This window comes from Bos javanicus, chromosome 1, assembly GCF_032452875.1.
Source record: "Bos javanicus breed banteng chromosome 1, ARS-OSU_banteng_1.0, whole genome shotgun sequence".
NCBI lineage: Eukaryota > Metazoa > Chordata > Mammalia > Artiodactyla > Bovidae > Bos > Bos javanicus.
The window spans coordinates 105,964,205-105,991,770 of NC_083868.1; the positions used below are offsets into that span (position 1 = coordinate 105,964,205).

The 27,566-nt window shown below is 39.9% G+C and overlaps 2 protein-coding genes across 4 annotated transcripts in view; both read left to right on the forward strand.

Moving 5' to 3' along the window:
* LOC133252797 (uncharacterized) lies at nt 1–25,897 on the forward strand. Its single transcript, XM_061425742.1, has 4 exons — nt 1–490; nt 3,234–3,363; nt 9,045–9,106; nt 25,709–25,897. The coding sequence occupies exons 1-4, from the start codon at nt 80–82 to the stop codon at nt 25,895–25,897; spliced, it is 792 nt and encodes a 263-aa protein (XP_061281726.1). The 5' UTR covers nt 1–79.
* The window catches only part of SPTSSB (serine palmitoyltransferase small subunit B), a 30,480-nt gene continuing 28,626 nt past the window's right edge, over nt 25,713–27,566 (forward strand). The window contains exons 1-2 of one of the 3 annotated variants that reach the window (XM_061416949.1): nt 25,717–25,879; nt 26,490–27,353. The gene's annotated coding sequence lies outside the window, so the exon portion shown is untranslated. Of the gene's footprint in view, nt 27,354–27,566 lie in introns of all 3 variants that reach the window. The other 2 variants (XM_061416959.1, XM_061416946.1) reach the window with 2 other exon arrangements.

Here is a 27,566-nt window from a genome sequence, read left to right on the forward strand (position 1 = left end):
TTGGTTTTCTTATCCCTAAAACATATTAATTGAACAGCCACTCAATTTTCATTCATGATTTCCCCCATAACCAATTATTATGCAACTATCTGTGTTGTTGGGTGTTGTCATTATAGACATGCCTGAACCAGCTAAGTCTGCTCCTGCCCCTAAAAAGGGCTCTAAAAAAGCTGTGACCAAGGCCCAGAAGAAGGACGGCAAGAAGCGCAAGCACAGCCGCAAGGAGAGCTACTCCGTGTACGTGTACAAGGTGCTGAAGCAAGTCCATCCGGACACCAGCATCTCGTCCAAGGCCATGGGAATCATGAACTCCTTCGTCAACGACATTTTCGAGCGCATCGCTGGGGAGGCATCGCGCCGGGCTCATTACAACAAGCACTCGACTATCACATCCAGGGAGATCCAGACCGCCGTACACTTGCTGCTACCTGGGGAGCTGACCAAGCACGCCATGTCCGAGGGCACTAAGGCTGTAACTAAGTATACCAGCTCCAAGTACATATAATATGCCTAGCCGCTGTTAACGGAGAAGGCAATGGCACCCCACTCCAGTACTCTTGCCTGGAAAATCCCATGGACGGAGGCCCTGGTGGGCTGTAGTCCATGGAGTCACTAAAAGTCGGACATGACTGAGCGACTTTACTTTTCACTTTTTCATTGTTTGAATGCATGTTCTCCTTGAGGTATCACTAGCCACTGCTAGTGAATAATAATATGTGAATTATTGATTATGCTCCTCTTTCTAGCTGCATTGTCAAAGAGAACACACAGCTGAAAAAAATCATCATTTTAAATGGAATATCAAACACCACAGAGAACCAGAGGCAATGGATCTACTCAGCTTTTAGCAAAAAGTATCCTTGCCCATGATTTGTCGGATGGAATTCTGTGCACCACTAGGAGGATGGGCCGTACGCTACACTGTCCTCAGAGCCAAAGGACATATGATTCTGGAGCATTTATTTTATTTGAATATCTGGGGTAATTTATTGATTTGAAATAGTTTATATTAAAACACTTACACCAAAACATTATGCAGTAGAACATAAATCTTGCACAAAATTTTCATTTTAATCAAAGATTAAAAATAATTTAGTGCTGGCCTGTTTGGGAGCATGTGAAAGGATTGAGGGAGCAGAGAGAGTAAAGTAAATATACTGGCTCTTAATGCTCTCCAGGGAAACATTTTGGAACACTGATGGACATGTGCAGCACAGCCCAATGGCTCGTATGCTTTAGGATGAAAAACAATCCCGGACCACTCAGTGAGACCCAAAACAGACACACTGGGTATCAGTATGTTTTTAAAATTCCTTTCCTTTTCCTCTATTTTTACTTTCAGTAGAGCTCATATGTGCTTTATAATTCTGATCCTACTGGCTACCTATTTTCAGTTCAGTTCAATTCAATCTCTCAGTCATGTCCAACTCTTTGCGACCCATGGATGGCAGCACACCAGGCTTCCCTGTCCATCACCAACTCCCGGAGCTTACTCAAATTCATGTCCATCACGTCAGTTATGCCATCCAACATCTCATTCTCTGTCGTCCCCTTATCCTCCCGCCTTCAATCTTTCCCAACATCAGTGTCTTTTCAAATGAGTCACTTCTCATCAGGTGGCCAAAGTATTAGAGTTTCAGCTTCAACATCAGTCCTTCCAATGAATATTCAGGACTGATTTCCTTTAGGATGGAACTGGTTGGATCTCCTTGCAGTCCAAGGGACTCTCAAGAGTCTTCTCCAACACCACAGTTCAAAAGCATCAGTTCTTCAGCACTCAGCTTTCTTCAGAGTCCAACTCTCACATCCATACATGACTACTGGAAAAACCATAGCCTTGAGTAGATGGACTTTTGATGACAAAGTAATGTCTCTGCTTTTTAATATGCTGTCTTGATTGGTCATAGCTTTTCTTCCAAGGAGCAAGTGTCTTTTAATTTCATGGCTGCAATCACCATCTGCAGTGATTTTGGAGCCCAAGAAAATAAAGTCTGTCACTGCTTCCATTGTTTCTCCCATTTATTTGCCATGAAGTGATGGGACCAGATGCCATGATCTTCATTTTCTGACTGTTGAGCTTTAAGCCAACTTTTTCACTCTCCTCTTTCACTTTCATCAAGAGGCTCTTTAGTTCCTCTTCACTTTCTGCCATAAGGGTGATGTCATCTGCGTAGCTAAGATTATTGAAATCTCTCCCGGCAATCTTGATTCTAGCTTATGCTTCATCCAGCCTGGCATTTCACATGATGTACTCTGCATATAAGTTAAATAAGCACAGTGACAATATACAGCCTTGACGTACTCCTTTCCCAATTTGGAACAAGTCCATTGTTTCATGTCCGGTTCTGACTGTTGCTTCTTGACCTGCATATAGATTTCTCAGGAGCAGGTAAGGTGGTCTGGTATGCTCATCTCTTGAAGAATTTTCCAGAGTTTGTTGTGATCCACACAGTCATGGACTTGACAATTCCATGAAATCAAAGAGCAAGCTATGAACAGAATGACTGCATTAGAGCTGACAGCAGTATGCATGCGTGCTAAGTTGTTTCAGTCGTGCCCCACTCTTTGTGACCCCACGGACTATAGCTCGCCAGGCTCCTCTGTCCATGGGATCCTCCAGGCAAGCATACTGGAATGGGTTTCCATTCCCTTCTCCAGAGCATCTTCCCAACTCAGGGATCAAACTCACATCTTTTACATCTCCTGCATTGGCAGGCGGGTTCTTTACCACTACTCCCACCTGGGAAGCCCCAACAGTGTTATATATGAGGTAAAATACTTGTGAAGATGGATACCATTATCTGCATAACACAGGCCACCCCCCTCACCATCCATGAACAAGTGATGTGTCCTAACTAAAATGTCAGCAGCTCAAATTCAAGGTTTGTATATATTGTCTGCTTTTGGTTTCACCCCACCTCTCAAGGTCTTTAAAAAATTTAATAGCCCAAATTCTCTGCCCCTCTAAAATGTCTGTGTAAATCTTGACACAAAGGAAGTCATCTCCATAGTAACCATGGATGAATCTAGATGGGAGAGTGATTTTGTTTCTCTACAACTGAAATGAGACAATCTGGTTCAAACTGTATGATTTTTGATGCTAGAGATGATGGATTCAAACTATTAAACACAAAATTATTGAAATCTGTCCTCTGTGGCATTTAAGTAAAGTGGGCATAGGATTTTCCCAGAGTTTAGCAGTTCTTGTGTCTGATTTCTGGGCCCTTTTGCAGCTGACTGAGCTTGGGTGTAACAGCAGGGTGACTTCCACAGGCAAAGCTATAGAATCTCACAGCTTAGAAAGACTCTTAATGAGGTCCAGAGCAGAGCAGGCCTGCATCCCCATGCAGAAGTGTTCACAGGGTATGGGCAGCCCTGTGATAACTGGGAGGAGAGAGGGAAGATGGCAACAGTCAACAGTGCTCTCACTGAACAGAAACAGCAAAGTACTGATGGAAGTAGGGGGCTCAGCAGACTGGTTTCCCCCCAGACAACAGTGCTACCTCCCACCCCTCTATTTGGAGGCATAATTTTGGGACGTTTTACACTTCCTGGAGAAGCAAGGTGTGGGAAAAGGTGAACTGCCCCCTTGGCTCTCTGGGGAATTTAACTTGCCTAGTCCCCACTCAGGTGCACGTGAATCCAGCTGCAGCCAGGAGCCACAGTCCCAGAGCCTGACTCCATCCCGCCCTGCCCCAGCGCATCTGACAGCCACTCAGGGGCTTACAGGGCAAGCAGGTCCCCAGGAACAGGAGGCTCCTTCAGCTCCAGGAGGAGAGGAACTGTGGGTAGGAATGACTAGCTGACTTTAGTTGAAAACTTTAATATTGATAACTTTAAATATTTAGCTATATAGTATATAGTATATGGCTGCTTTCAACCTGCTGAATTTTATCAAGCATCAGTAATCAATTTCCAAGAAATATTATCAGGGAAACATATTAAACCAAAGACCAGTGATGGGATCAGCAAAAGCCAGAATGTGACCACTCTACAGGACAAATAAACAGATTGCAAAGAAGAGGAAAGCAGAGGCTGGAGAAACAAAGACTTCTGAAACCACTCAGGCAGCGACACTGCTAAATGGACACTTGCTGGGATGGAGTAAGCTGACTGTAACATCATTCATGAGACAGTTGGAGTGATTTAAATACCTACTGGATATTTGGCTAATCTAAGAAGTTATTGCTAATTTTTTAACATGTGGTAATGGTATTGAAGCTCCAATACTTTGGCCATCTGATGCAAAGAGCCAACTCATTGGAAAAGCCCCTGATGCTGAGAAAGATTGAAGGCAGGAGGAAAAGAGGCTGACAGAGGATGAGATGGTTAGATGGCATCACTGACTCAATGGATATGAGTTTGAGCAAACTCAAGGAGATAGTGAAGGACAGGGAAGCCTGGAGTGCTGCAGTCCACAGGATCAAAAAGAGTCAGATATGACTTAGCGACTGTGACTGAACAACAACAATGGTCTTGAAGTCACATTTTAAAAACAGTCTTTCATATTTTAGAAATATACAATGAAATACTAATGAATGATGTGATGTGATAGCTGGGATTTGCTTCAAGATTATCTATTGTCAGGGGAAATAAAACATGATTAGATAGAGAAGAAACAAGTCTGGCCAGGAGTTGACCCCTGTTGAAGCCAGAACAGCATATGAGGGTTCATGAGAATATTCTTCCTAGTTTTCATAGTTTTTTCTCCTCCCAGCCTGCCTGCCTTTCTCCCTTCCTTCCTTTTAACCATATCTATACACTAGACTGGAAGAAGAATAGAAGTATTTTGGACCAAATGTTTTTCCATGTTAAATGGGGACATTATTTATACCAAAACATTTACTATATCAAGACAGTGTATGCTGCTGCTGCTAAGTCACTTCAGTCGTGTCCAACTCTGTGCGACCCCAGAGATGGCAGCCCACCAGGCTCCCCCATCCCTGGGATTCTCCAGGCAAGAACACTGGAGTGGGTTGCCATTTCCTTCTCCAATGCGTGAAAGTGAAAAGTGAAAGTGAAGTTGCTCAGTCGTGTCCGACTCTTTGAGACCCCATGGACGGCAGCCTACCAGGCTCCTCCATCCATGGGATTTTCCAGGCAAGAGTACTGGAGTGGGGTGCCATTGCCTTCTCCGAAGACAGTGTATAAGGGAAAGCAATTCTGAATCCAGAATGAGCTTTCAATCTCACCTTACCAGCTGGGTGACCTTGAGCAAATCATTAAACCTTGCAGAACCACACTGACAATTTTCTCACTTGTCAAACCATAATAAAACCACTCTGTTTGCTTTGTTGTAAAAGTCTGCAAGAATGTTTGAAAAGTGCCAGGAATAGGATAGGTTCTCAGTACACCGAAGTTACAACAATTGATCAGAGACACCAGTATTCCCATCATTTTTGCAAAGATGTAAATTTTTCAAGCAAAAACAGAAGACATCATTCTTGATTTGGAAACTTTCACATTTTACCATTTAATTAGCAATTTTCTTGGGTTTGCTTTTAATGTAAATTTCTTCCTTTAATCTGAGATAACATCCCTAGAAAACAGCAAGCAATTCAAAGTTCAATATTAAATGTAGGTCCGATAATAAAATAGTCTTAGGTTATTAAATTTTACCTGATTCTCACACCAGCTTCTGGCGAAATAGTTTCTGTGTGTGTATTTATCTGTAAGCATATCCTTGTGTCAGGATTTTTGAAATCCATCAGCTCTTGTGAGTTTAATAATGTGAAAGAAAGGAGTAAAGGAGGAATGCTACCATCAGCACCACATACACCGCTATCCCTCCTGGAATATGGGAGATGCTCCATTGGAGCTCTGTTTGCTTTGTTTCCCTCACCTCTTTGCATCCTAATCACTCCCCTCTCTCTCCTGCACCTTTAGTTTTTCCTTCACTACTAGGTCATTGCCTTGAGCATAAAATATGCCTTAATAGTCACCTATTTAAGGAAAAAAAATCTCTCCCTTGACCTTTTGTCCCCATTCAGCTTTCGCCCCATCCCTCAGCTCTTTACAGCAGCACCTTAAAAGATGGACAAATCCTCCCTTTCCATTCTCTCTCCAACCACTCTAACCATCTTTCTTTCCCCCTGTGCCCATGAAACAACTCTTAGCAAGGACCTTCAGCAAACATAGCGGTCAGTTCTTTGTCCTCATCCAACTGCATTTTGACACGGCCTTCCACACTCATCTTCACAAATCATTTTCTTCTCTTAGCATCCGTGGTCCCTCACTCCAAGTTCTCCAGTTCCAACTTTTACTTCTGTGCCCAGCTGCTAATTATAGAAGCCCAGGAATCAAGATTGCCGGGAGAAATATCAATAACCTCAGATATGCAGATGACACCACCCTTATGGCAGAAAGTGAAGAGGAACTAAAAAGCCTCTTGATGAAAGTGAGAGTGAAAAAGTTGGCTTAAGGCTCAACATTCAGAAAATGAAGATCATGGCATCTGGTCCCATCACTTCATGAAAAATAGATGGGGAAACAGTGGAAACAGTGGCAGACTTTATTTTGGGGGGCTCCAAAATCACTGCAGATGGTGACTGCAGCCATGAAATTAAAAGATGCTTACTCCTTGGAAGGAAAGTTATGACCTACCTAGATAGCATATTCAAAAGCAGAGACATTACTTTGCCAACAAAGGTCCGCCTAGTCAAGGCTATGGTTTTTCCAGTGGTCATGTATGGATGTGAGAGTTGGACTGTGAAGAAAGCTGAGTGCTGAAAAACTGATGCTTTTGAACTGTGGTGTTGGTGAAGACTCTTGCAAGTCCCTTGGACTGCAAGGTAATCCAACCAGTCCATTCTAAAGGAGATCAGCCCTGGGTGTTCTTTGGAAGGAATGATGCTAAAGCTGAAACTCCAGTACTTTGGCCACCTCATGCGAAGAGTTGACTCATTGGAAAAGATTCTGATGCTGGGAGGGATTGGGGGCAGGAGGAAAAGGGGACGACAGAGGATGAGATTGCTGGATGGCATCACTGACTCAATGGACGTGAGGTTGAGTGAACTTCAGGAGATGGTGATGGACAGGGAGGCCTGGCGTGCTGCGATTCATGGGGTTACAAAGAGTCGGACACGACTGAGCGACTGAACTGAACTGAGGACTAAGTCTTCAGTTCTTTTATCTTCCACCCCACTCTACCCCACCATAGATGTCATCAAGGCCCATGATTTTAGATGCTATTGCATAATTTCCTATTTATTTATATATTTATCTCCCTTCCAGGCATAAAGGAAAAGACACTTTGAGTTTCAGGTGATGATAGGCATGCAATTTTAACCACTTATTTAAAAGGTGACATATATTGAGTGCTTTTTTTAATGTGCCAGGTACTGACATAATCACTTGTATTTTTATTGCTTTATTATTTTCTCATAACAGTCACATTAGAAAAGTATAATTATTATTTTTATTACTATCACCTTGTGTGCGCATATGCACTCAGTTGTGTCCGACTCTTTGTGACCCCATGGATTGTAGACCACCAGGCTCCTCTGTCCATGGAATTTTCCAAGCAAGAATACTGGAGTGGATTGCTACTTCCTTCTCCAGGGGATCTTCCCAACCCAGGGATCAAACTCGTGTTTCTTGTCTCTCCTTCATTGACAGGCATTCTTTACCAAGTGAGCCACTGGGGGAAGCCCATTATCACCTTAGAGATGAGGAAACCAAAGGCAATATACTTGAAAAGCAACACAAAAAATGATGCAAATTCTGAAAGAAAATGTTCTCCAACAAAATGCCCAAACCAAACAATTGTCATATAACCATACACTGCATGGGATGTCTTTTTTCTCTGTCCTATGCTCCCTTTTTTCATCTTTGTCTGATGGTCATCTCTTTCCTCTCAAGTATTCTTCATGAAAAAGGCACCCAACTTTTAGAGGCATATTCATTCTTTCTCCCTCCTACACACAGGGGATCTGTTACATTATAAAGCTGAGCAAGCAGAACCACTGTGTTTAAATGTCAATTATGGAAAACCATAAATGAAGCCTATCATTCAGTTTCCTGCAGAAACACTTTGCTTTGATTCCCAGACTATTAGGACTGGTTTCCTTTAGAAGCATGGCCCTTACTTAGGAATACAGAGGGAAAGTGTAAAGGTAAGCACTGGGAAGCAAGGCTGCTCTTCAGAGCCGCAGGTCCTCATTAGATCACTTGAGATTAGCTTTTTACAGTCCTGGTTGAAAACATTTCAGTAATGCTTCAGTTTAGTTCAGTTCGGTCGCTCAGTCGTTTCCCATTCTTTGCAACCCCTTGGACTGCAGCACGCTAGGCCTCCCTGTCCAGATCAGTCGCTCAGTCATGTCCGACTCTTTGTGACCCCATGAATTGCAGCATGCCAGGCCTCCCTGTCCATCACCAACCAGCCCGATTTACAAATGAAGAAACTGACCAAGAGGAAGTAAGGGACTTTCCTAAGGTCATACATGGAGCAAGCAACAGAACCAGCATTTGTGCCCAAATAGCCTAGAAGGCCATATGATCAGCCCAGCCATTGCGGTGTCTTTTCTCAATGGGTGGCTTACTTTCGAGAAACCCAAAGTGCCAGGCATTACACAATAGGACTCAAAACCTTATTTCAGAAAGGAGTGGAACATTCCCAACTTCTCTAGGAAAGGTCAACAACCAGAAGCTAGTTCAAGATTGTGAAATAACATCCATCTTCAACCATTCCTGTCTAACTCATAGTAGCATCTGGGGCTATCAGTTTATCTGTAGTAAATTCAAAGACGACAGAACTTTACAAATCCTGAAAAAGCCATAATGTCAGGGCATAACTTCATCATAACTGACCAAATCCTACAAATTTTCATTCATCTAGTCCAATGATCCATCCCAAAGCTTCCAAAGCACAAGTCAGATTCTCAAAGCAATAGCTCAGTGTGCAGCAATAGGAGTAGAAGGCAGGGAAAAGAGAAACTGTAAGCTTCAGGAAAAAAAAAAAAAAAGAAAACAAGCATTGCTGATACTCTCCTTCAGCTTCTTCTTTCTACAGAAGTACTGATCTAAGGCTCATATCCCTATTACAGGGTTCTCAGATTTTAGCATGGATATGAACCAGTGGGACCAGGGGGAAGTTCCAAGTCCTGGGGTGAGTCTCATGCTCCTGGTCTAAAGCCCACACTTTGAAAGACACCGCCCTATAGATATTAATCCCCTCCCAAGCCTCTGCTTAAATAGCTCCAACCACAAAAGACACTGAAGTGAGATTAACACTGCCCACTCAACAAAGCAGGAGGTCATAATTTTACTTACTCACCAAGTAGAGGAAATGCTACCAAATGTTAAAGTTGAAAAATACCTTATAATAATAAATTCTTAATATATCTATTTCTGAAAAACAAACAACAAAAGTTTCTATATTTCACTAAAAAAATAAAAGGTCACATTTTTAAAATAATTACCAGAAATCCCAAGTCAAAATTGTCCGTATGCAATGTTTATGCCTGGTCAGAAGAAAACCCTTGAAGATCCAGAGGCTAATGCACAGGTTCTGAGTAAATGTTGACAGCCAGAGTCTCAGTTGAGCTCATTTAGCTTAACAAGTCTCTACGTCCAGTTCACAGTGAGAAGCAGAGAACAATAAAATTCTATAATTCTTTTCCATTAGTCTCCAGACTTTCTCTGCTCAAAATGATAAAGGATGAGCAATGGTCAATAGTGTAATAGACATAACCCAGAGCTGCCTGCTTATTAGAGCTTACTATAGTGACACAGAATTAAATGGCACTTTTTGCGTTTTTCTGGGGTTATTTTGGAGAGATCCTTCTTCTCAGGTTTAACACCAATTTACCAAATCCTAGGCTGAAGAGGGCCTTAGAAATATTTTGGTTTAACTTCTCATCAGCTTGTGTTATAAGAATCTTCCCTACAATACTCTTGGGAGATCTAAGTATGACAGTTGTCAAAAAGGTGAAGACAGAGATCTTCAAGACATCTCTCATTCGGAGCAACTTTACCTGGCTCCCTGACCTATTCTTCAATGATAGGATTGTTGTTTAAAATAAATCCTTCAACACAGAGAGTGAGAGAAAAATATCATGACCCCATATTGAGAGAAAAATATAGTTATGTTGTTTTTTACCTAAAAAGACATGGAAAGAAAACTTCAAATAAACAAGGAAAAAAATAAAAATAAATAAATAAATCCTTCAAAACTATGGTATCTAAAACAGGCTTGATCAATTAATTTACCATCACAGAAATAATACTCCGTGAAGGGAGGAAATCAGCCTGTGTCTGTCACCAGCTGAATACCAGAGTGGACATTCAGTTCAGTTTAGTCGCTCAGTCATGTCCAACTCTTTGCCACCCCATGGACTGCAGCACGCCAGGCTTCCCTGTCTATCACCAACTCCTGGAGCTTGCTCAGATTCATGTCCATTGAGTCAGTGGTGCCATCCAACCATCTTATCCTCTGTCATCCCTTTCTCCTTCTGCCTTCAATCTTTCCCAGCATCAGGGTCTTTTCCAATGAGTCAGTTCTTCACATCAGGTGGCCAAAGTAACAGTGAACATTAGTTGGATAAATTAATGAGTGAATGAGACCATCATAGGTCTTCATAGCTCTAATAGCATTTTGTAACTTTCCAGAATAACTCAAATGACTTGTTCTATTGCTGAGGATCCCACAATCCTTAGCTTGAGTTTGAAATCATAAGGAACTGTGTTTTCTACACAAAACACTTACTACTGATGCCAAAAGGGCATTTTGAAATAGAGAAAACTTAAAGTGTGTTAAGCCATGGATGAAAGTATGAAACATTAGTTTAAATTAGTGTAGTAACTTTTTTGAATTTTTAATTTTAGTTGGATTCTAACAAGGCTCTCTGTATATATGAACATGAAATCTACTCAGGAGGAAAACTCAAGCCTTAGTTAACCCATTTAACTTTAGATTGTAATTTTGTCACTTAAAAAAGCTTCCACTGTCAACTTCACTATTAGGAAGAAAACAAATAACCACTAAGTACCTGCTATGTGGTGGGAAAGACTCTTATAAGCATCATCTTATTCAGCATGTCAATAGGCACTAATTTTCAGATAGCCAAGTAATCTAGATATCCAGATATCTATTGAAACCAACAGTAAGTGAATCAGGCACATTTTGTGTTTAAATTAAATGGCCCAACAGCTAAGTTGAAAACTAAATTTCTAACACCTAACATCTGCCTTGTATATGTGTTAAGTGACAAAAACTGGAGAAAATAAACATTAGCTTTAGGAGATAAGAATAGGAAAAATGTTTCCCAGTCAGGCCAGAATACTATTTGAGATAGCTAGAGACAACAGGCATTTCAAAGGATGGTGATTACTTTCTCATGGACAAAAAAAAGGGCGGCAGGGGGAAGTCAACCATAAGGGCTGCAAACGACATTTTAAAAGGATTTAGCAAGGGTAGAGATGGTCATCCCATCATTCGTAAGAGGTCCAGGAAGTAAAAAATCTCCCGTTATACAGTAATGTTTACTAGGATGGTTAAAAGTCAGTGGCCGTAAACCAGAACTGGAGTCTTCAGTGTCAAAGATCTTGTTTGGAAAAGTTTAAGTTCTCCCTTAAGAATGCCTCTGTTTGTTGTTGTTGTTGTTTTAATGAGCTTCAGTCTTGTTTAAAACTACGAGGTTTTACAATTGTCTTGAAATCTGCTAAGACAAAAAAACCTTGCTCTATGCCTCCATGAAAAGCAATGTTTACGTTATCTGTAGCTTTATTGTAAAAAGATTTGAAATTGGCAAGTGTTGGATTTTCAGTTTTGTTTTTCACCTTTAAAATTACTTTGACTATGCTGGATGCCTTGCATTTTAATGTGGATTTTAGAAACAGCTTGTCAATTTCTGTGAAAAAGGTGGCTAAGTTTTCAATAGGATTGCTATCCCTCTCTACCGATTGAATCTGTAGATCAATTTGGGGAGTATGCCATCTTAACAAAATTAAGTCTTCTGATCCATGGACATCAGATGCCTTTCCATTTATTTGAATTTGGAAAATTTCATTGAATTTGGAAAATAAATTTTCTTATTTGAATCAGGAAAACCATGATTTTTGCAGGCCAGGAGAAGCACATACTGCAAGATGTTATCTAGGAATACCTGACTACTTGTAAAGCCAATCACTGAGCTAAAAAAAAATTAAAAGTAAAAGCCATGATGAAAGAAAAATTCCATTATAGAAGATTTGGGGGAAATGCACCATTACTGAGACACAGTGACACAAACCACTATATTGTTTCAGAGTAAAGAATGAAATCCTGAAGCAGAAAAAAAAAATTATCTTAATATATTTTTCAAAAGTAAAGAGAGATTCCCAGTGCTCATTTTGTTTCAGCTATTGATCTACCCCATAATTGCTCCTTCCTTTGTCATTATTGATTTCAAAATCAGTAGGAGGGCTGCACATTTATTCATTTGTTTATCCCTCAAATGCCTGCAGAGAGAGGGACAAAGGAGGTAAGGAGGGTGTCTTCTTGCCTCTGCAGCTTCTAAACTTAGAGGCAACCTCAGAGCCAAATGCCTCCAAAGGGAGGACACAAATACTAATATATTGCTGACTGAAAAGATTTGTCCTGCTTATGAACATCAAAGAACAAAAATCTGTGCTCCAAGATCCTTTACAGCTTCAGAGCTACCATCAGTTCCTACCATGAGTCCAGATTCACAGTTCTACTCTTTGCTTCCCAAAATCAGGTCCTTTCTTGTTGAATTCAATGAGCCTAACCCTGGTGCTACTCTTTTGGGACCTGAAATAGCCGTAGCCCTTAGAAGGATTTATGTTTTGATTTGTAGTTTCCAAAGGCCTCTCAGACTTTTGAGTACACCCTCCACAAAATCGTGTGACACGCGAATAGTCACTGCAGTTAAAATAACTTTCACTCTTATAACCTGGAATTGATTATACATTATTCACATAAACAGTTTGAGGGAAATGCCTAGATAACCAAAAACTTTTTAAAGATTACCTCTTATTTACTAAATAGGGCACTTCCTAATTAAGCAACTTGCTCTTTCATTCTAACCTCAAATTCAGAAGTCAGGCCTGTGGCTTAGCACAGTTATAAACTTCATGAACTGCTAGAATGATCTGAACATAGTAGAACTAAAAATATTACACCCATATAGGCCAACGGTCTATTTCATGGCCTTCATTAAGTGTTTAGAACTTCATTAGAACTGGACATGGAAAAACAGACTGGTTCCAAATGGGGAATGGAGTACGTCAAGGCTGTATACTGTCATCCTGTTTATATGTAGAGTATTTATTTAACTTATATGCAGAGTACATAATGCAAAATGCCGGGCTGGATGAAGCACAAGCTGGAATCAAGATTGCCGGGAGAAGTATCAGTAACCTCAGATATGTAGATGACACCACCCTTATGGCAGAAAGTGAAGAGGAACTAAAGAGCCTCTTGATGAAAGTGATAGAGGAGAGTGAAAAAGTTGGCTTAAAGCTCAACATTCAGAAAACTAAGATCATGGCATCTGGTCCCTTCATTTCACGGCAAATAGACAAGGAAATAATGGAAACAGTGACAGACTTTATTTTTGGGGGCTCCAAAATCACTGCAGATGGTGACTGCAGCCATGAAATTAAAAGACGCTTACTCCTTAGAAGAAAAGCTATGCCCAATCTAGACAGCATATTAAAAAGCAAAGACATTACTTTGCCAACAAAGGTCCGTCTAGTCAAGGTTATGGTTTTTCCAGTGGTCATGTATTGATGTGAGAGTTGGACTATAAAGAAAGCTGAGCACTGAAGAACTGATGCTTTTGAACTATGGTGTTGGAGAAGACTCTTGGACTGCAAGGAGATCCAACCTGTCCATCCTAAAGGAAATCAGTCCTGAATATATATCAGAAGGACTGATGTTGAAGCTGAAACTCTAATACTTTGGCCACCTGATGCAAAGGACTGACTCATTTGAAAATACCCAGATGCTGGGAGAGATTGAAGGTGGGAGGAGAAGGAGATGACAGAAGATGAGATGGTTGGATGGCATCACTAATGCGATGGACATGAGTTTGAGTAAGCGCCGGGAGTTGGTGACGGACAGGGAAACCTGTTGTGCTTCAGTCCACAGGGTGGCAAAGAGTCAGACACAACTGAGGGACTGAACTGAACAGACAGATTAAGTGTTTACCTTTCCTTTATATTCATTGATTTGCCCCTTAAACAATTGATAGGTAACATGTATATGGTAAAGAACAACTCAACTCACATTTTCTTCTTCAAGTTCTTTTGTGTTTAACTTTTATTTCAGAAACCTTCCCCTACCAAATTTTCCTACAGAGAACAAAAACCCTATTATTTTCACCTGGTTACCTCAAGGAATACTTCCTAGAGTAAAAAGCCAATTTTTTTTAACTATTTATAATTAAAATTTCTTCACTTGGGGTCCAGGCAGCCATCATATCCATCCAGTTCTGACCTGAAAAGCAGCAGTCACTAGTTTCTTCTCGGCCATAATGTCTGATACTCTTGATAACAGGCATTTCTCTTATTGCACCTCCTGTTCTCATCATCAAGAAATGTCCAGTAGGCCTCCTTTTCCCTTTCTAATGAGAGTTGTGTCGTCAGTATCTTGTAGTCAAGGCTAGTACTCTTCTCTTGGTCCATTTGCCTGAACTTGACAATGTCCTCCTGGTTGGTAAGCACTCCCTATAAATGCTAGACACCCACATGCTGCTCTCCTTTCAGTCTCTTAATTACCTGTTTCATCCCATCACAAGCTTCGTTATCAGTTGCTCGACTGAGTGCTTAACTGGATGTTCAAATCTAAAGCCTGAATCAGAGACCATTATAGGAGGTGTCAACTTGTAAAGTAGAAGAGAGAGTCTACAAGGTTTGCCACATCTTTAACTCCATCTGTGACAGTTACACCTTAACTTTTATTAAGTCAAATTTCTTGTAACCTCACATTGGCTACAAATCACTGAAATGTGGCATGAAAATAACTGTAAGCATTTTTACAAACACTTTGCTAACTTAAAAGTTCAAGAAATACATCCCCAGAGTGAAACACTTATTTTAGCCCTAAAGAAGCTGGATAATATGACAGTATACATTTTTAATGTAATTCAATAGAAATCACTTAGTGCCATCCCCCATTTTACCCTGAATTTCTCAATATGCTTCTTAGGCTAAAAGCTTTCAGAATTAATACAACATTGGGAAAAATGTTTGTGTTCTAATTTTATATTTGACATGGACTGAGTATCTTTGGTCATGCCAATTAAACTTCTTGGCCTTTATATATCCATCAGTTAACTTTCTTATTAAATAGGTCAATACTTGTTCTGTTTTCTTAAAGGGATGCTGCAATAAAAATGAAAAATACTGTAAACTTTCTGTAAGTATAAAATGTATTTTCTCAATTTACTTCAATAAGCACAGGGATCAATAACCACAATTCAGGACACTAAACCAGGTAAGCAGGATACTGGATTAACCAAGACATAATTCCTGAACATCACTAATCTTTATTCAAATTTGGGGCTTAGAATAAGAGTTTAATAAAAGAAGTATAAGACTTGTAAACTGAAAATTACAAGACATTTTTGGAAAAAAATCAAAAATCTACTACAGAAATGGAAAGACAGTTCATGTTCATAGATCAGAAGATTTAATATTGTTAAGATGGCATACTCCCCAAATTGATCTGTAGATTCAATCTGTATAAAGAGATATAAATTCCTATCAAATTTCAGCTGCCTTTTTCAAATAAATTGACAACTGCTTCTAAAATTCATATGAAAACACAAGGGATCCAGAATAGTCAAAACAATCTTAAAAGAGGAGAAAAAAACTGGAAAACCAACATTTTCCAATTTTAAAACTTATAGTAAACCTACAGTAATCAAAACAGTATGATATGGCAAAAGGCTACTAGAGGAATAGAATTGAGTCTCCAAAAATAATCTCTTACATTATCTGCCATAATAAAAATTAAACTAGGAGGCTTACAAACAATAGAAATTTATTTCTCACTATTCTGGAGGCTGAAATCCAAGATTAGTGTATTATTATGGTTGAGCTCTTGAAAGCACTCTCTTCCAAGCTGCAGACTTCTGACTTCTTACTGTGTTCTCATGGTGTGAAAAATTAGCTATTTAGCTTTCTGGCTGCTTCTTACAAGTGCACTCACCCCATTCATGAGGATTCCACCCTCTTTACCTAAGCAGTTCCTAAAGTTCTTAATTCCAACTACCACCACACTGGGGATTAGATTTCAAAATATGAATGTTGTGGAACATAAACATTCATATTTTTTAAAAATATTTATGAATTTATTTATGGCTGTGTTGGGTCTTTGTTGTGGCATGCAATATCTCCGTTGCGGTGCATGGGCTTCTCTCTAGTTGTGGTTCATGGGCTCAATTGTCCTGTGGCATGTGGGATCTTAGTTTCCTGACCAGGGATTGAACCCACATCCCCTGCATTGGAAGGGAGATTCTTAATCACTGGATCATCAGGGAAGTCCCTTGGGGGACACAAACATTCAGTCCATACAAATGGACACTTATTTGGCAAGGGTGCTAAGAAAATTTAATGCAGAAAAGTAGTCTTTTCAATGAAATGGTGTTGGGACAGCTTGACATCCACATGCAAATGAATGAATTTGGATACTTACCTCACACTCAGCACAAAAATTAACTCAAAATGGGTCATACACCTAAATGTAAAATCTAAAATTCTAAAAATCCCAGAAGAAAACATGAGAGGAAATCTTCATTACCTTGGCTAAGCAATGTTTTCTTACCTTCAGCACCAAAAGAACAACAGATCAAAGAAAAAAAGACAAAGAAAAAAATTAGACTTCATCAGATTACTAAAAACCATTTATGCTTCAAAGAACACCATCAAGAAAGCTAAAAGACAAGTGACAGGATGGGAGAAAACGTTTTCAAATGGTATACTGGCAAAAGACTTGTATCCAAAATATGTAGAAAATCTCTTTACAACTCAACAATAAAAGATCCAATTAAATAACCAATTTTTAAAAACTAACAAAAACTTGAATATGCATGTGTCTAAAGATGTACAAATAGTGAATACATTTATGAAAAATTGCTTAGTATAATGATTCATTAAGGAAATGCAAATCAAAATCACAATGAGCTATCATTTCACACACACACCAGAATGGCTAAAATCACAAAGACGAACAATAGCAAGTGTTGACCAGGATGTGAAAAAAAATTGGAACCCTCATACATTACTAGTGGGAACGTAAAATTGTGCACCCAACTTAGGAAATAGTTTTGTAGTACTTCGGAAAGTTAGAGTTATCTCATGACCCAGCCATTCCATTCCTAGGTTTATACACAAGAGAAATAAAAATATACCTCTACCAAAAGTATGTACACAAATGTTCATAATACTCCCAAAGTAGAAACAACACAAATGCCCATCAAATGATGAATGGATAAATAAAACATGGTATAGTCACACAATAGAATGTTATTCAGAAATAAAAATGAATGGAAAATTGATAAATGGTACAAGATGAATGAACCTTAAAAATGTTATGCCAAATAAAAGAAACTAGTCACAAAAGACCACTAAATGCGTGATTCCACTTACATGAAATGTCCAGAATAGGCAAACCATAGAGTCAGAAAGCTAAGTAGTAGTTGCCTAGGGTTGGAGGTAATGATTAAAAAATATGAAATTTCTTCTTGGGGTCATGAAAATATTCTGGAATTAGTAATGATGGTTGCACAGCTCTGTGAACTCACTAAAAACCACTGAAGTTCATCTTATAAATGAGTGACTTAAATGGTATGCGACTTATATCACAATGCTGTTTTTTAAAAATATACATATAACAGAAGAAAGCGACAGCCATTTAAAAAATAAAAAGATGAGGAAGTCAATATAAACTTTCAATGGCTAGTTTGGTGGGATTCTGTTTTAATTTACACAGATGCATGCTGTGTCTGCCTGATATTTAAAAGTCTAGACCTGCTGGGAAGAATTTCTTAGGTGATTAATACATGGTTTGTGAGAGGCTCCACTAAATTTCCCTGATGTCCTCCAAAAAAATATCATACAAATTTCAACTACAGGTCACAGATCAGATATTAAAAACTGGGGCAGATGAACCAAAAAGGACCATGGCTTCATTTTCAGTTGCCATTGTGTTTCCATAAGCTTCTTTTCCTGTTGTTTACTCTTGACATATGCATTTTCTTGTTGCCTTATTTTCTTGTGTTTTATTTTCACTCTGGATTTGTTCTTTTTATCCCTGGCCCCTAAGTTTAACTTGACAGTCATTAAAAATAACTTTACAATGAATGTCAAATTCTCCACAGAAAAATGTCAAGATACTAGAACAGCTGTGAATTTTCATAGTGCATAAGAGTCAGAGAAAGAGGTTTTGTTGAAGATGGCAGACAACTCACTCAACAGGGAGCAGGCAATGATGGTATAAGATTCTTCACTTTCTTATTACACAGTTATTCATTATAGCTAAAGAGTCTTACTCAATTAATTAAATATAAGAAGAGAAATCAAATCAAAAGCCTTGAAAGAAGCAATAAATCCCTTAGCAAAGGATGGGTGAACTATGCTTATTCTGGAAAAGATGCAGTCTTATGTCAAAGTCAAAAGCAGTGGTTGGATCAATCAAAATTCTTGGCCACTGTGATGATCAATTTTATGTATCTACTTGACTGGACCATAGGATGCCCAGAAATTTACTCAAACATTTATTATTAATATGAGTTTGTCTGTGAGGGTGTTTCTAGGTGAGATTAACCTTAGAATCTGTAGACTTAAGTAAAGCAGATTGCCCTCTCTATTGCAGATTCTTTTGAGGCTTCATCCAATCAGTTGAGGACCAATAGAACAAAAAAGCTGAGTAAGAGGTAAAACTCTTCCTGCCTGACAGCTTGAGCTGCAGGTCGATCTTTTCCTGTCTTCAGACCTAAACTAAAAAATCAGCTCTTAGGGTGTATGCCCAGTAGTGGGATGCTGAATCTAGAAAAATGGTACTGATGAACTTATTTGCAGGACAGGAAGAGGGATGCAGACATAGAGAACAGACTTTGGACACAGCTAGACAAGGGGTCGGGGCTGAATTGAGAGAGTAGCAGTGAAACATATACATTACCATATGTAAAAGCTAGCTAGTGGGAAGTTGCTGTATAACATAGGGAGCTCAACATAGTACTATGCGACAATCTAGATGGATGGGATGGGGTGGGGAGTGGGGAGGAGGTTCAAGAGAGAGGGAACATGTGTATATTTATGGCTGATTCAGAAGCCAACACAGAATTGTAAAGTAATTATCCCCCAATTTAAAAAAAATCAACTCTTTTTGAGTCCCAAGCTTGCCAGCTTTTGGACTGGAATTTACACCATCGGTTCTCCTGGGTCTCCAGTTTGCCAGCCTTAGATATGGGGACTCCTCGGCCTCCAGAATCCTGAATAAGCCAATTCCTTAAACTAAATGTCTTGACAGATTAATAGATAATTGGTTGTGTTTCCTGGAGAACCCTAACACAGCCACATTAGACAAATCTGTTTTTCAGATACTGAGAGTTCTGTCATTATTGTATTCAATCAACTTTTCTTACTCATAAAATAGAAAGTTTTCACATTTAAGCTAATTTTTCCTTTTAAAACCTGAACATTCTTATTTTTTATCAACTACTGTTTTAGCAAAAGTCTTTTAAAAAGATAAGGGAAATAAATAGCTCTGTCCCTGAATATGTGATACTGAGTTAAAGTATATTTATGTTGGTCTGACACATTAGGGTAAACAATGGGTCTCTCTGGGAAAAAAAAAATGGTTTGTCAATAGTAGAGTTGAGTAAGTCCTAGTTATCGGCACAAAAAGGGAGGAGCAAAAGATAGGGAATGATAGTTACAAAGGGAAAGGGAGCGATGAAAGGAAGGAAGGAAGAACCTAATCATATTCCTGAAAGAGTAGTTTAAAACTATATATATTATTAAAATAAAATACTTTTAAAAATGAAATTGTTGTATTAAGTGTTGTCTAAGGGCCAGATACTGAGTTATAATCTCATTGAATTCTCTGAACAGTAGTAATGAACACTTATGGAACATTTATTTTTCTACATGCTTTCTGTATATTAACTTAAATAATTCAATATGGTTATTACCCTTTATGGCAGATGAGGAAACTGAGGCTTTAGAGAGATTTAAGTTAGCTGGCCTTGTTCACAAAAGTTAAGTGGTCAAGTTGGGATTTAAACATGGGAGGCTTGGCTCCAACATTGGTTCTCTTAACACACAGCACAACACAGCCACTTTCTTTGAGAAAAGTATCAGGAAAAAAAGACATTTGAGAAATCATGGAGAAATTGTATAAAGTGAACTAAGAGTATAGGGTTAAAAAGCCAGGCTTTGGCATCCAAGTCTTATAATTGCATCACCTTAGGAAAGTTACCACCTCCCTGATTCTTGGTTTATTGTCTATAAAAATGAAATAAAAGCTACCTTGCAAATTTGTAGCAAGAAAAACAGATGATTAAGGAAAACCTTGATAGCAGCTCAATAAATGATAGTCATTATTATCATTACTACTCTTTTGAAGTTTTGCAGACAGGTCAAAGACTCCAGTCATACAACTTCCCTGTTTTATTTGTTTTTAACCTAACAGTCCTAATTAATGAAGAAAATAAAATGTTGATAAAGGAAAATTGAAACAAAAGAATTGATAGTAATGAGGGCTATCAGGTGCATTTTTATATCAACATAGGCAGAAGAGGGGGAAAAAACGTTTTCCATTTTACAGGAAAACAGAATTATCTACTTATTCTGAAAAAAAAAAGAATAAATATAAAAATTAGAAAAGGGACTTTGTACTAGCTAGCAGATAATTGGAGATTGGTTCCTTTAGTTGATTAATGTATTCCAATAATCTATTCAAGTACTTGATTAATTGTGATATGGTTCTGGAGAAGTTAGTTAGCTGGGTTAGCCAAAAGTGTATAGCTAGTTGGTAACTCAGTGAAGACTAAAAACACTGCTATATGTAAAATACATAACCAACAAAGACCTACTATATAGCACATGGAACTCCACTCAACATCATGTGGCAGCCTGGATGGGAGGGGAGTTTGGAGGAGACTAGATACATGTATACGTATGGCTGATTCCCCTTGTTGTTCACCTAAAACTATCACAACATTGTTAATTGGCTATACCTCAATACAAAATAAAAAGTTAAAAAATAAAATATGTAAAATTCATTAACATATGACAATCCCTTCAAATACCTTTATAAATCTATTGAGTGTTATGAAGAGTTCTGCTCTGGGAGAGTATTCCAGTGTCAACTGAAAAATAAAAATAAAAACAAGAAACATACAACCTAAAAGCTGCAAGCTATGATATATTTGGTGACCTTATTGAGGACTATTGCCTGGGGCGGCAACCTCTCAGACAGTTCCTTGGAATTGTTCCAAAGAGTGAAAGTGAACGTGAAGTCGCTCAGTCCTGTCTGACTCTTTGTGTTCCCATCGACTATAGTCTACCAGGCTCCTCTACCCATGGGATTTTCCAGGCAAGAATACTGGAGTGGGTTGCCATTTCCTTCTCCAGGGGATCTTCCTGACCCAGGGGTCTAACCCATATCTCCCACATTGCAGGCAGATGCTTTACTGTCTGAGCCACCAGGGAAGCCTAAGAGGTAAGAGAGGAGTCTCCGTTTATGAGTTTTTGCTGTGGAGGGGAAAAAGTAGTAGAACATCAAAAGATTACTGTTAATCACAAACAACAAACAAAAGCACACATCTCAAGTTAAGGATTCTAGTGCTTTTCTACCCACAGGAAGATGCAAGAGTCTGTAGTCATTGAAATTATTTCTTTATTATGCATCTTAATTATCTAGAGCCAGTATCCTGTTTTTCTCCATCCTAAATTCCCCTCAGGGCACACCAATAGGCAGACTCCCATGACTGATGGGGTGCAATATTGTTTACTAAAATGGCAGGCAACTTTTTTTTGTCATACAACAATAAAAATAAGTGGTGCTAATTTACAAGGTTTAAAAGAAATAAGGAAGGGTTAATTTCCACACCATAAAAGCAAACCAGAAGGGAGTAAATAAAATTTGCTTCAAACTTCTGTTCTTGCTTTTAAATATATGTTACTTTTTTTTTTCTTTTCCCCCTCCTGATAATAAGATCAATAGAAGAGAACAAGAGTTAATAGCTAAAAGGAGATACTTGCTGCTGATATAGATGGTTGGAGCCCTATTATTTTCTCTCAGTTCCTTTGACTTTTCATTGTCTTCTCTGTCTTATCCACATTGATGCAGTTATACCTTGGACATTGTCTGAAAAGACAGTGTTTGATGCTGCTTAAGAATAGATGCTTCAGAAAATCTTCAGTTAAATTGATCTCACTGCTGCTCTGGGAATTTCTGTATTGTTCTCTTAGGGTATCTTTATTGCTAAGAATAGCCTTTTAAGGTCATAATTGTGCCTATTATGATATATCTCATATGTTTGTTGATGATTAATGGGACAGGCAATTAGTACCTTAATGAAATACTGCTTTTCCAATATTTAGAACAAACTACTGATTCTTATTATGATCTTTATCCTAATATTAAATCTAGGAATGGCTAAATGTCAGAATCTTTCCATTAAAGATTTCAACTGAAGCACTGCATCTCTGTTAAACTGTAATCAGTGAGTTGGCACAATGACACTCATGTTGCTAGAGTATAGCCACATAGGAACTCAAAATATACATTAATTAAGAAGGAAGGAAGGGAGGGAGGAAGGGCAATCCTTCTTTTGCCATCCATCTTATAAGAGAAGGGTGAGTTATTTTTAGATTCAGATTTAGATTCCAAAGGTACTCAATCATGATGTTTGGATTCCTGATTGCTGAGGAGTCATAGAGGAGGTACCTAGGTCACTGAAAGGAAGGGAAGGAAGGTAGAGTCCTATTGACAAAATAGGAAACATGTCAATGGACAGAAGAGAATATCCTGAAAGATGATGTTTAGAGAAGGGGGAAGGTGTCAGCACAGGGGAGAGGGGGTGAACAGGGAGTAGGGAAGATAGAGAACTATACAAGTACTTTATAAACACAGGCTCTTTTAATTTTTCAAAAGAACCCCATGGAGGCAATATAATTTGCACATCATAGATAAGAAAAATAAAATTTAGAAATATTAGACAATTTGTCTCGGACTACAGAGTTTCTTGGGCTTCCCTGGTGGCTCAGACTGTACAGAATCTGCTCCAATGCAGGAGACCCACGTTAGATCCTTGGATCTTCCTGATCCCCTGGAGAAGGGCATGGCAACCCAATCCAGTATTCTTGCCTGGAAAATCCCAAGGACAGGGGAGCATGGCAGCTTACAATCCACGGGGTCACAAAGAGCTGGACATGGCTTAGGGACTAAACTACCACCACCACAGTTTCTTAGTAGAAAAGCTGTTAAATAGAACCCAGACTTTGCCCCAAAGTGCATACTCTTTCTACCACACCACCCTGGGCAGGTTTGGAGCTTGGGAAAACTCACATCTCAGGCTGTTAATTTTGGTTCCCTAGAGGTAAGACCATCCTCAGCAGATGTGTACAAGGCTGGATACCTGACAGCTGGTTATTTTCAATGCATTCTCACATCAAGCCCTTTCTCCTTCCTGGTGTTCTGAACTCCAGAGATCATTTCCAAACAATCTTTCTGGGTCATAAATACAGCTTTTACAAAGTGATCCTATTCCCTTCCCTGTAATTTTTGTCCTCAAACCTCCCAGGTAACCTGGAAGGCATAGAGTCTTTTAACTTTTAGTACTTTATAAAGTTTTCTACTCTAGCACACATGTGTTCTTCAGTTATTCAACAACTGCTTTATGATAATCATGATGAAAGGCCTGGTTCAAAATTCAATTGATACAATTAGAATTACTTTATATTCTTACACTATTACATGCTAAACAATTTTGCCTACTTCTTCAAACCTTATTCCACTTTCCATAAGCTGTGGTACAACTTAACCATTTGTTACTTCACAATTTCTAGTTATCAGCACAAAGGGAGGCTCCTCCTTGAGGGCAAAAAACATTGTCTGTTATTTTGTTTTTAATATCCTACTCACCTGTGGTTGTATACCATCTTTCTTTTTTTAATAAGGCTTGTATTTTTGTTTCTTGATTTTTTCTTTATCTTTTCAATAAAAGTTTTTTCTTTTTTTGATCAATTTGCCTTGCTTTTTATTTTTCCATTTTATTAATTTCTATTTTTATTTTCAATGAATTAACATAATTTTTTGCAATTTCTTCTAAGTTTCTTGGTTTGTATGTTGTTTTGCAATAAATACATTGAAGATTGTATAGCTTTTTTATACTCTCCTGATTTTATGTAGGATTTTTGCTTTCTTCTGTTTCTAAAGAGTTTGTAGTTTCCCATTTGTGCTTCCCTTTAATCTAGGTTTAACACATTCTTAAATTTTTTTTTTTTACATTCTTAAATTTTTAATTGTGCTCTATCAATCAAGGGGAAATGTGCTATTTATAATTTCTGCCACTTAAAATGTGTCCATCTAGAAAAAACAGTGTTGACAATGAATGACCAGCAAGGACCTATTGTATAGCACATGAAACTCTGCTCATTGTTACATGGCAGCTTGAATAGGAGAGGAGATTGGGGGAGAATGGATACATGTACATGTATGTCTCTTTGTTGTTCACCTGAAATTATCACAACAATGTTAACTGGCTATGCTATGCTATGCTAAGTCACTTCAGTCGTCTCCGACTCTGTGCGACCCCATAGATGGCCGCACACCAGGCTCCCCCGTCCCTGGGATTCTCCAGGCAAGAACCCTGCCAGTGGGTTGCCATTTCCTTCTCCAGCGCATGAAAGTGAAAAGAGAAAGTGAAGTCGCTCAGTTGTGTCCGAGTCAGTGACCCCATGGACTACAGCCCACCAGGCTCCTCCATCCATGGGATTTTCCAGGCAAGTGTACTGGAGTGGGGTGCCATTGCCTTCTCCGAACTGGCTATACACCAATGCAAAATAAAAAGCTTAAAAAAATAAATGAAAAAGAAAAAAGAAAAGGGTGGATCTTTATTTGTGATCTAGTTAAGTTTTGAGAATATTCTGTTTGTATTAAAAAAAAACCAAACACCTATTCTCCATTTGGGGGGTGCAAAGATGTGTGTGGTTATATTACATATATCATTTAAAATGATTTTTAATGGTATAGATGCATCTGCAAGAGATACTAGTTTCTCCCCACCTACAGTTCAAATAATGCCAGGTCTCATTGCCATTTCAAAAACCTTTGACAGGAAGAAGAGAGACTTGTTTCTACATTTCCACAAATGTACAGTCACCGGGAGGATGCGGGGAGGCTGTCAAAATCTGATAAGAAAACTAAACAATAATAAGACCTAAAAACGAGTGTAAATAGTATTGATCCCACCACAAAATGGTTTGGTGACCTTGGACAAGTCACTCCTCAAGGTTTCTATTTCCTTATCTCTTAATGGGAATGGTCATACCTGTGCTCCCAACTTGACGAGCTTTGTCAGAGGAAGCCAAGAGGTAAGAAATGTGAACATAAAGTAATAAATAAAAAATATTAGCAGAGGTTGCTAATATTTAGATACAAGATAAAAGATAACAAAATGTAAAACGGCCAACACAGACTCCAAAGTGCTCATTTTCTATTGGTTCCCTTCCCTGGACCCAACACCTTCAGGTTCCTTTGAGGACACCTCCCTCCTGCTTGGAGAAACCCCCGCCCAACTGTGTGAGTCTCTCTGTCCGTTGCAAAGGCAGGCAGCTTGGAACCTACTGGAAGCGAGTTGTGGAGGGAGCAGAAACCTGCCCGCAGCTAAAATTCGCGCTTCAGCACAATGAGGCCGAGCAAGTACGGCATCTTCCTTAGGCTGTGGGGGTTGACTGGCAGCTGTTGCCCAAAGACTTATCAATCAAAGGACGCTTTCGCTCCGGACTCCCCGAGGTCTTGGGCATAGCGTCAGCTAGGGAGATATTTGGGCTGGAAGCTTCAAGGGCCTCTGCGATCTCATCCAGCAATCGCGGCATTCTGTCTAAGCACTATGTCCTCGGTAGAAAAGGGATCCATGGTGTTCTGCATGAGGGTTTTCAGGGAAGATGCTCCTCACGGTCCCGCGCCTCCTGGGGAAGATAATTGAGCGCCGAGAGCAAGAGCGCTGGGTTCGGTGGTTCCGGAGCCGCGGCAGCCTGTGCGGTGTGTGTAGGCACCGGGCCTCCTCCAAGCCCTCTCTCCCGAAATTGCCTTCCTGCCGCAGTCCGGGCCCAAATTAATTCTCTTCCCTGGGCACGATCCTTCCGTTTCCCCGATGGCATCCAGCCTTTCAACCATTAACCTCCCAGCTACGGGGAGGAGGGGAGGTGCAGGATGGACGGAGTGAAGGGTGGGAGGCATTTTGCACGTTCAGAAGCACCAAAATTAACTGCCAAAGCTAAAAGGGTTTGCTTTCTTCCGTTTCTGACAGACGAATGCAGTGGGATGCCTGCTGGGCCGACTGCCGCCCCGGCCCGGAGCCCGGGGTCCACTTCGCAGCCTGCTGCTGAGTTTCAGACCGCAGTACTCAGCATCCGCCCGGCTTTGACCTCTTGCCGAAGTCTGCAGATCGATAGATGCTGGGCGTAGGTTTTTCCCTAGGTTAAAGCCCCAAAGCTCCCACCTTCGCCTTCTGTTTATTTGCCCGCTTCCACCACTACCATCGAAGTACGTGCCCCTCTGGTAGTGTTGGCGCTGCCACCCGAACGAAGGAAAGGGCGCCTCCCCATCCCCTCCTCCCCATCCCCGCCGCGACTCGGGGTTTTACTGCGGCAGCCGGAGGTGACAGCGACGCCTGAGCCTCCTCCTTTGCTCTCAGAGCCCCGGCTTCCCCAGCCTCCGGAAAGCGCCTCCTTCTGAGAGGCTGGTCCCTGGAGAAGTGCTAACGTGCTGCAGGAAACCAAATTTAAAAATGTAGAAGTCGCTGGGCTGCATTCCTCGGAGGACGAGCCTGATCGCCCAGGACCGAGTGTGGCAGCGTGTGGGAAGTTGGGACCATAGAGCAAGGGGGGAGGGGAGTGGTGCAGCCGGCATTCTCTTCTGAAAGGAGTCATTGGGAGCAGTGACCGGTTGGACACAAGTTTGCCTGGGAGTGTTTTCCTTTCGTCAATAATTAATCGCCGGCATCAGGCTGACAGAATTGGAGTTTTAGCAATAGTGCAGAGGGCGGGGCCGAACACCTAAGTCCAGGAGCTTTGAGGTGCCCAGCGCAGTAGGAAGCTCGCAGCAGTTGGGGAGGAGCCAAAGCACTGGTGCTCACCTAAGCCGCAGGAGATATACCCAACCCAACCGGGAGGTAAGCATCTTCCAAATACATGCTTGAACGGTAACGTAGCTTTTAAAGGATATAATTCCTGTCTTTAGAAGGAAAAATAATACCGATCCATAAAGCAATGTACCAGCTTATTATTTAACTGCACTAAAAATTTTAAGAATTGAATGGGTTTTTCCATTTGCCTTTAACTATGTTAGAAACTAAGATGTTTCAGTCAACAGAAGCCAAACTTTA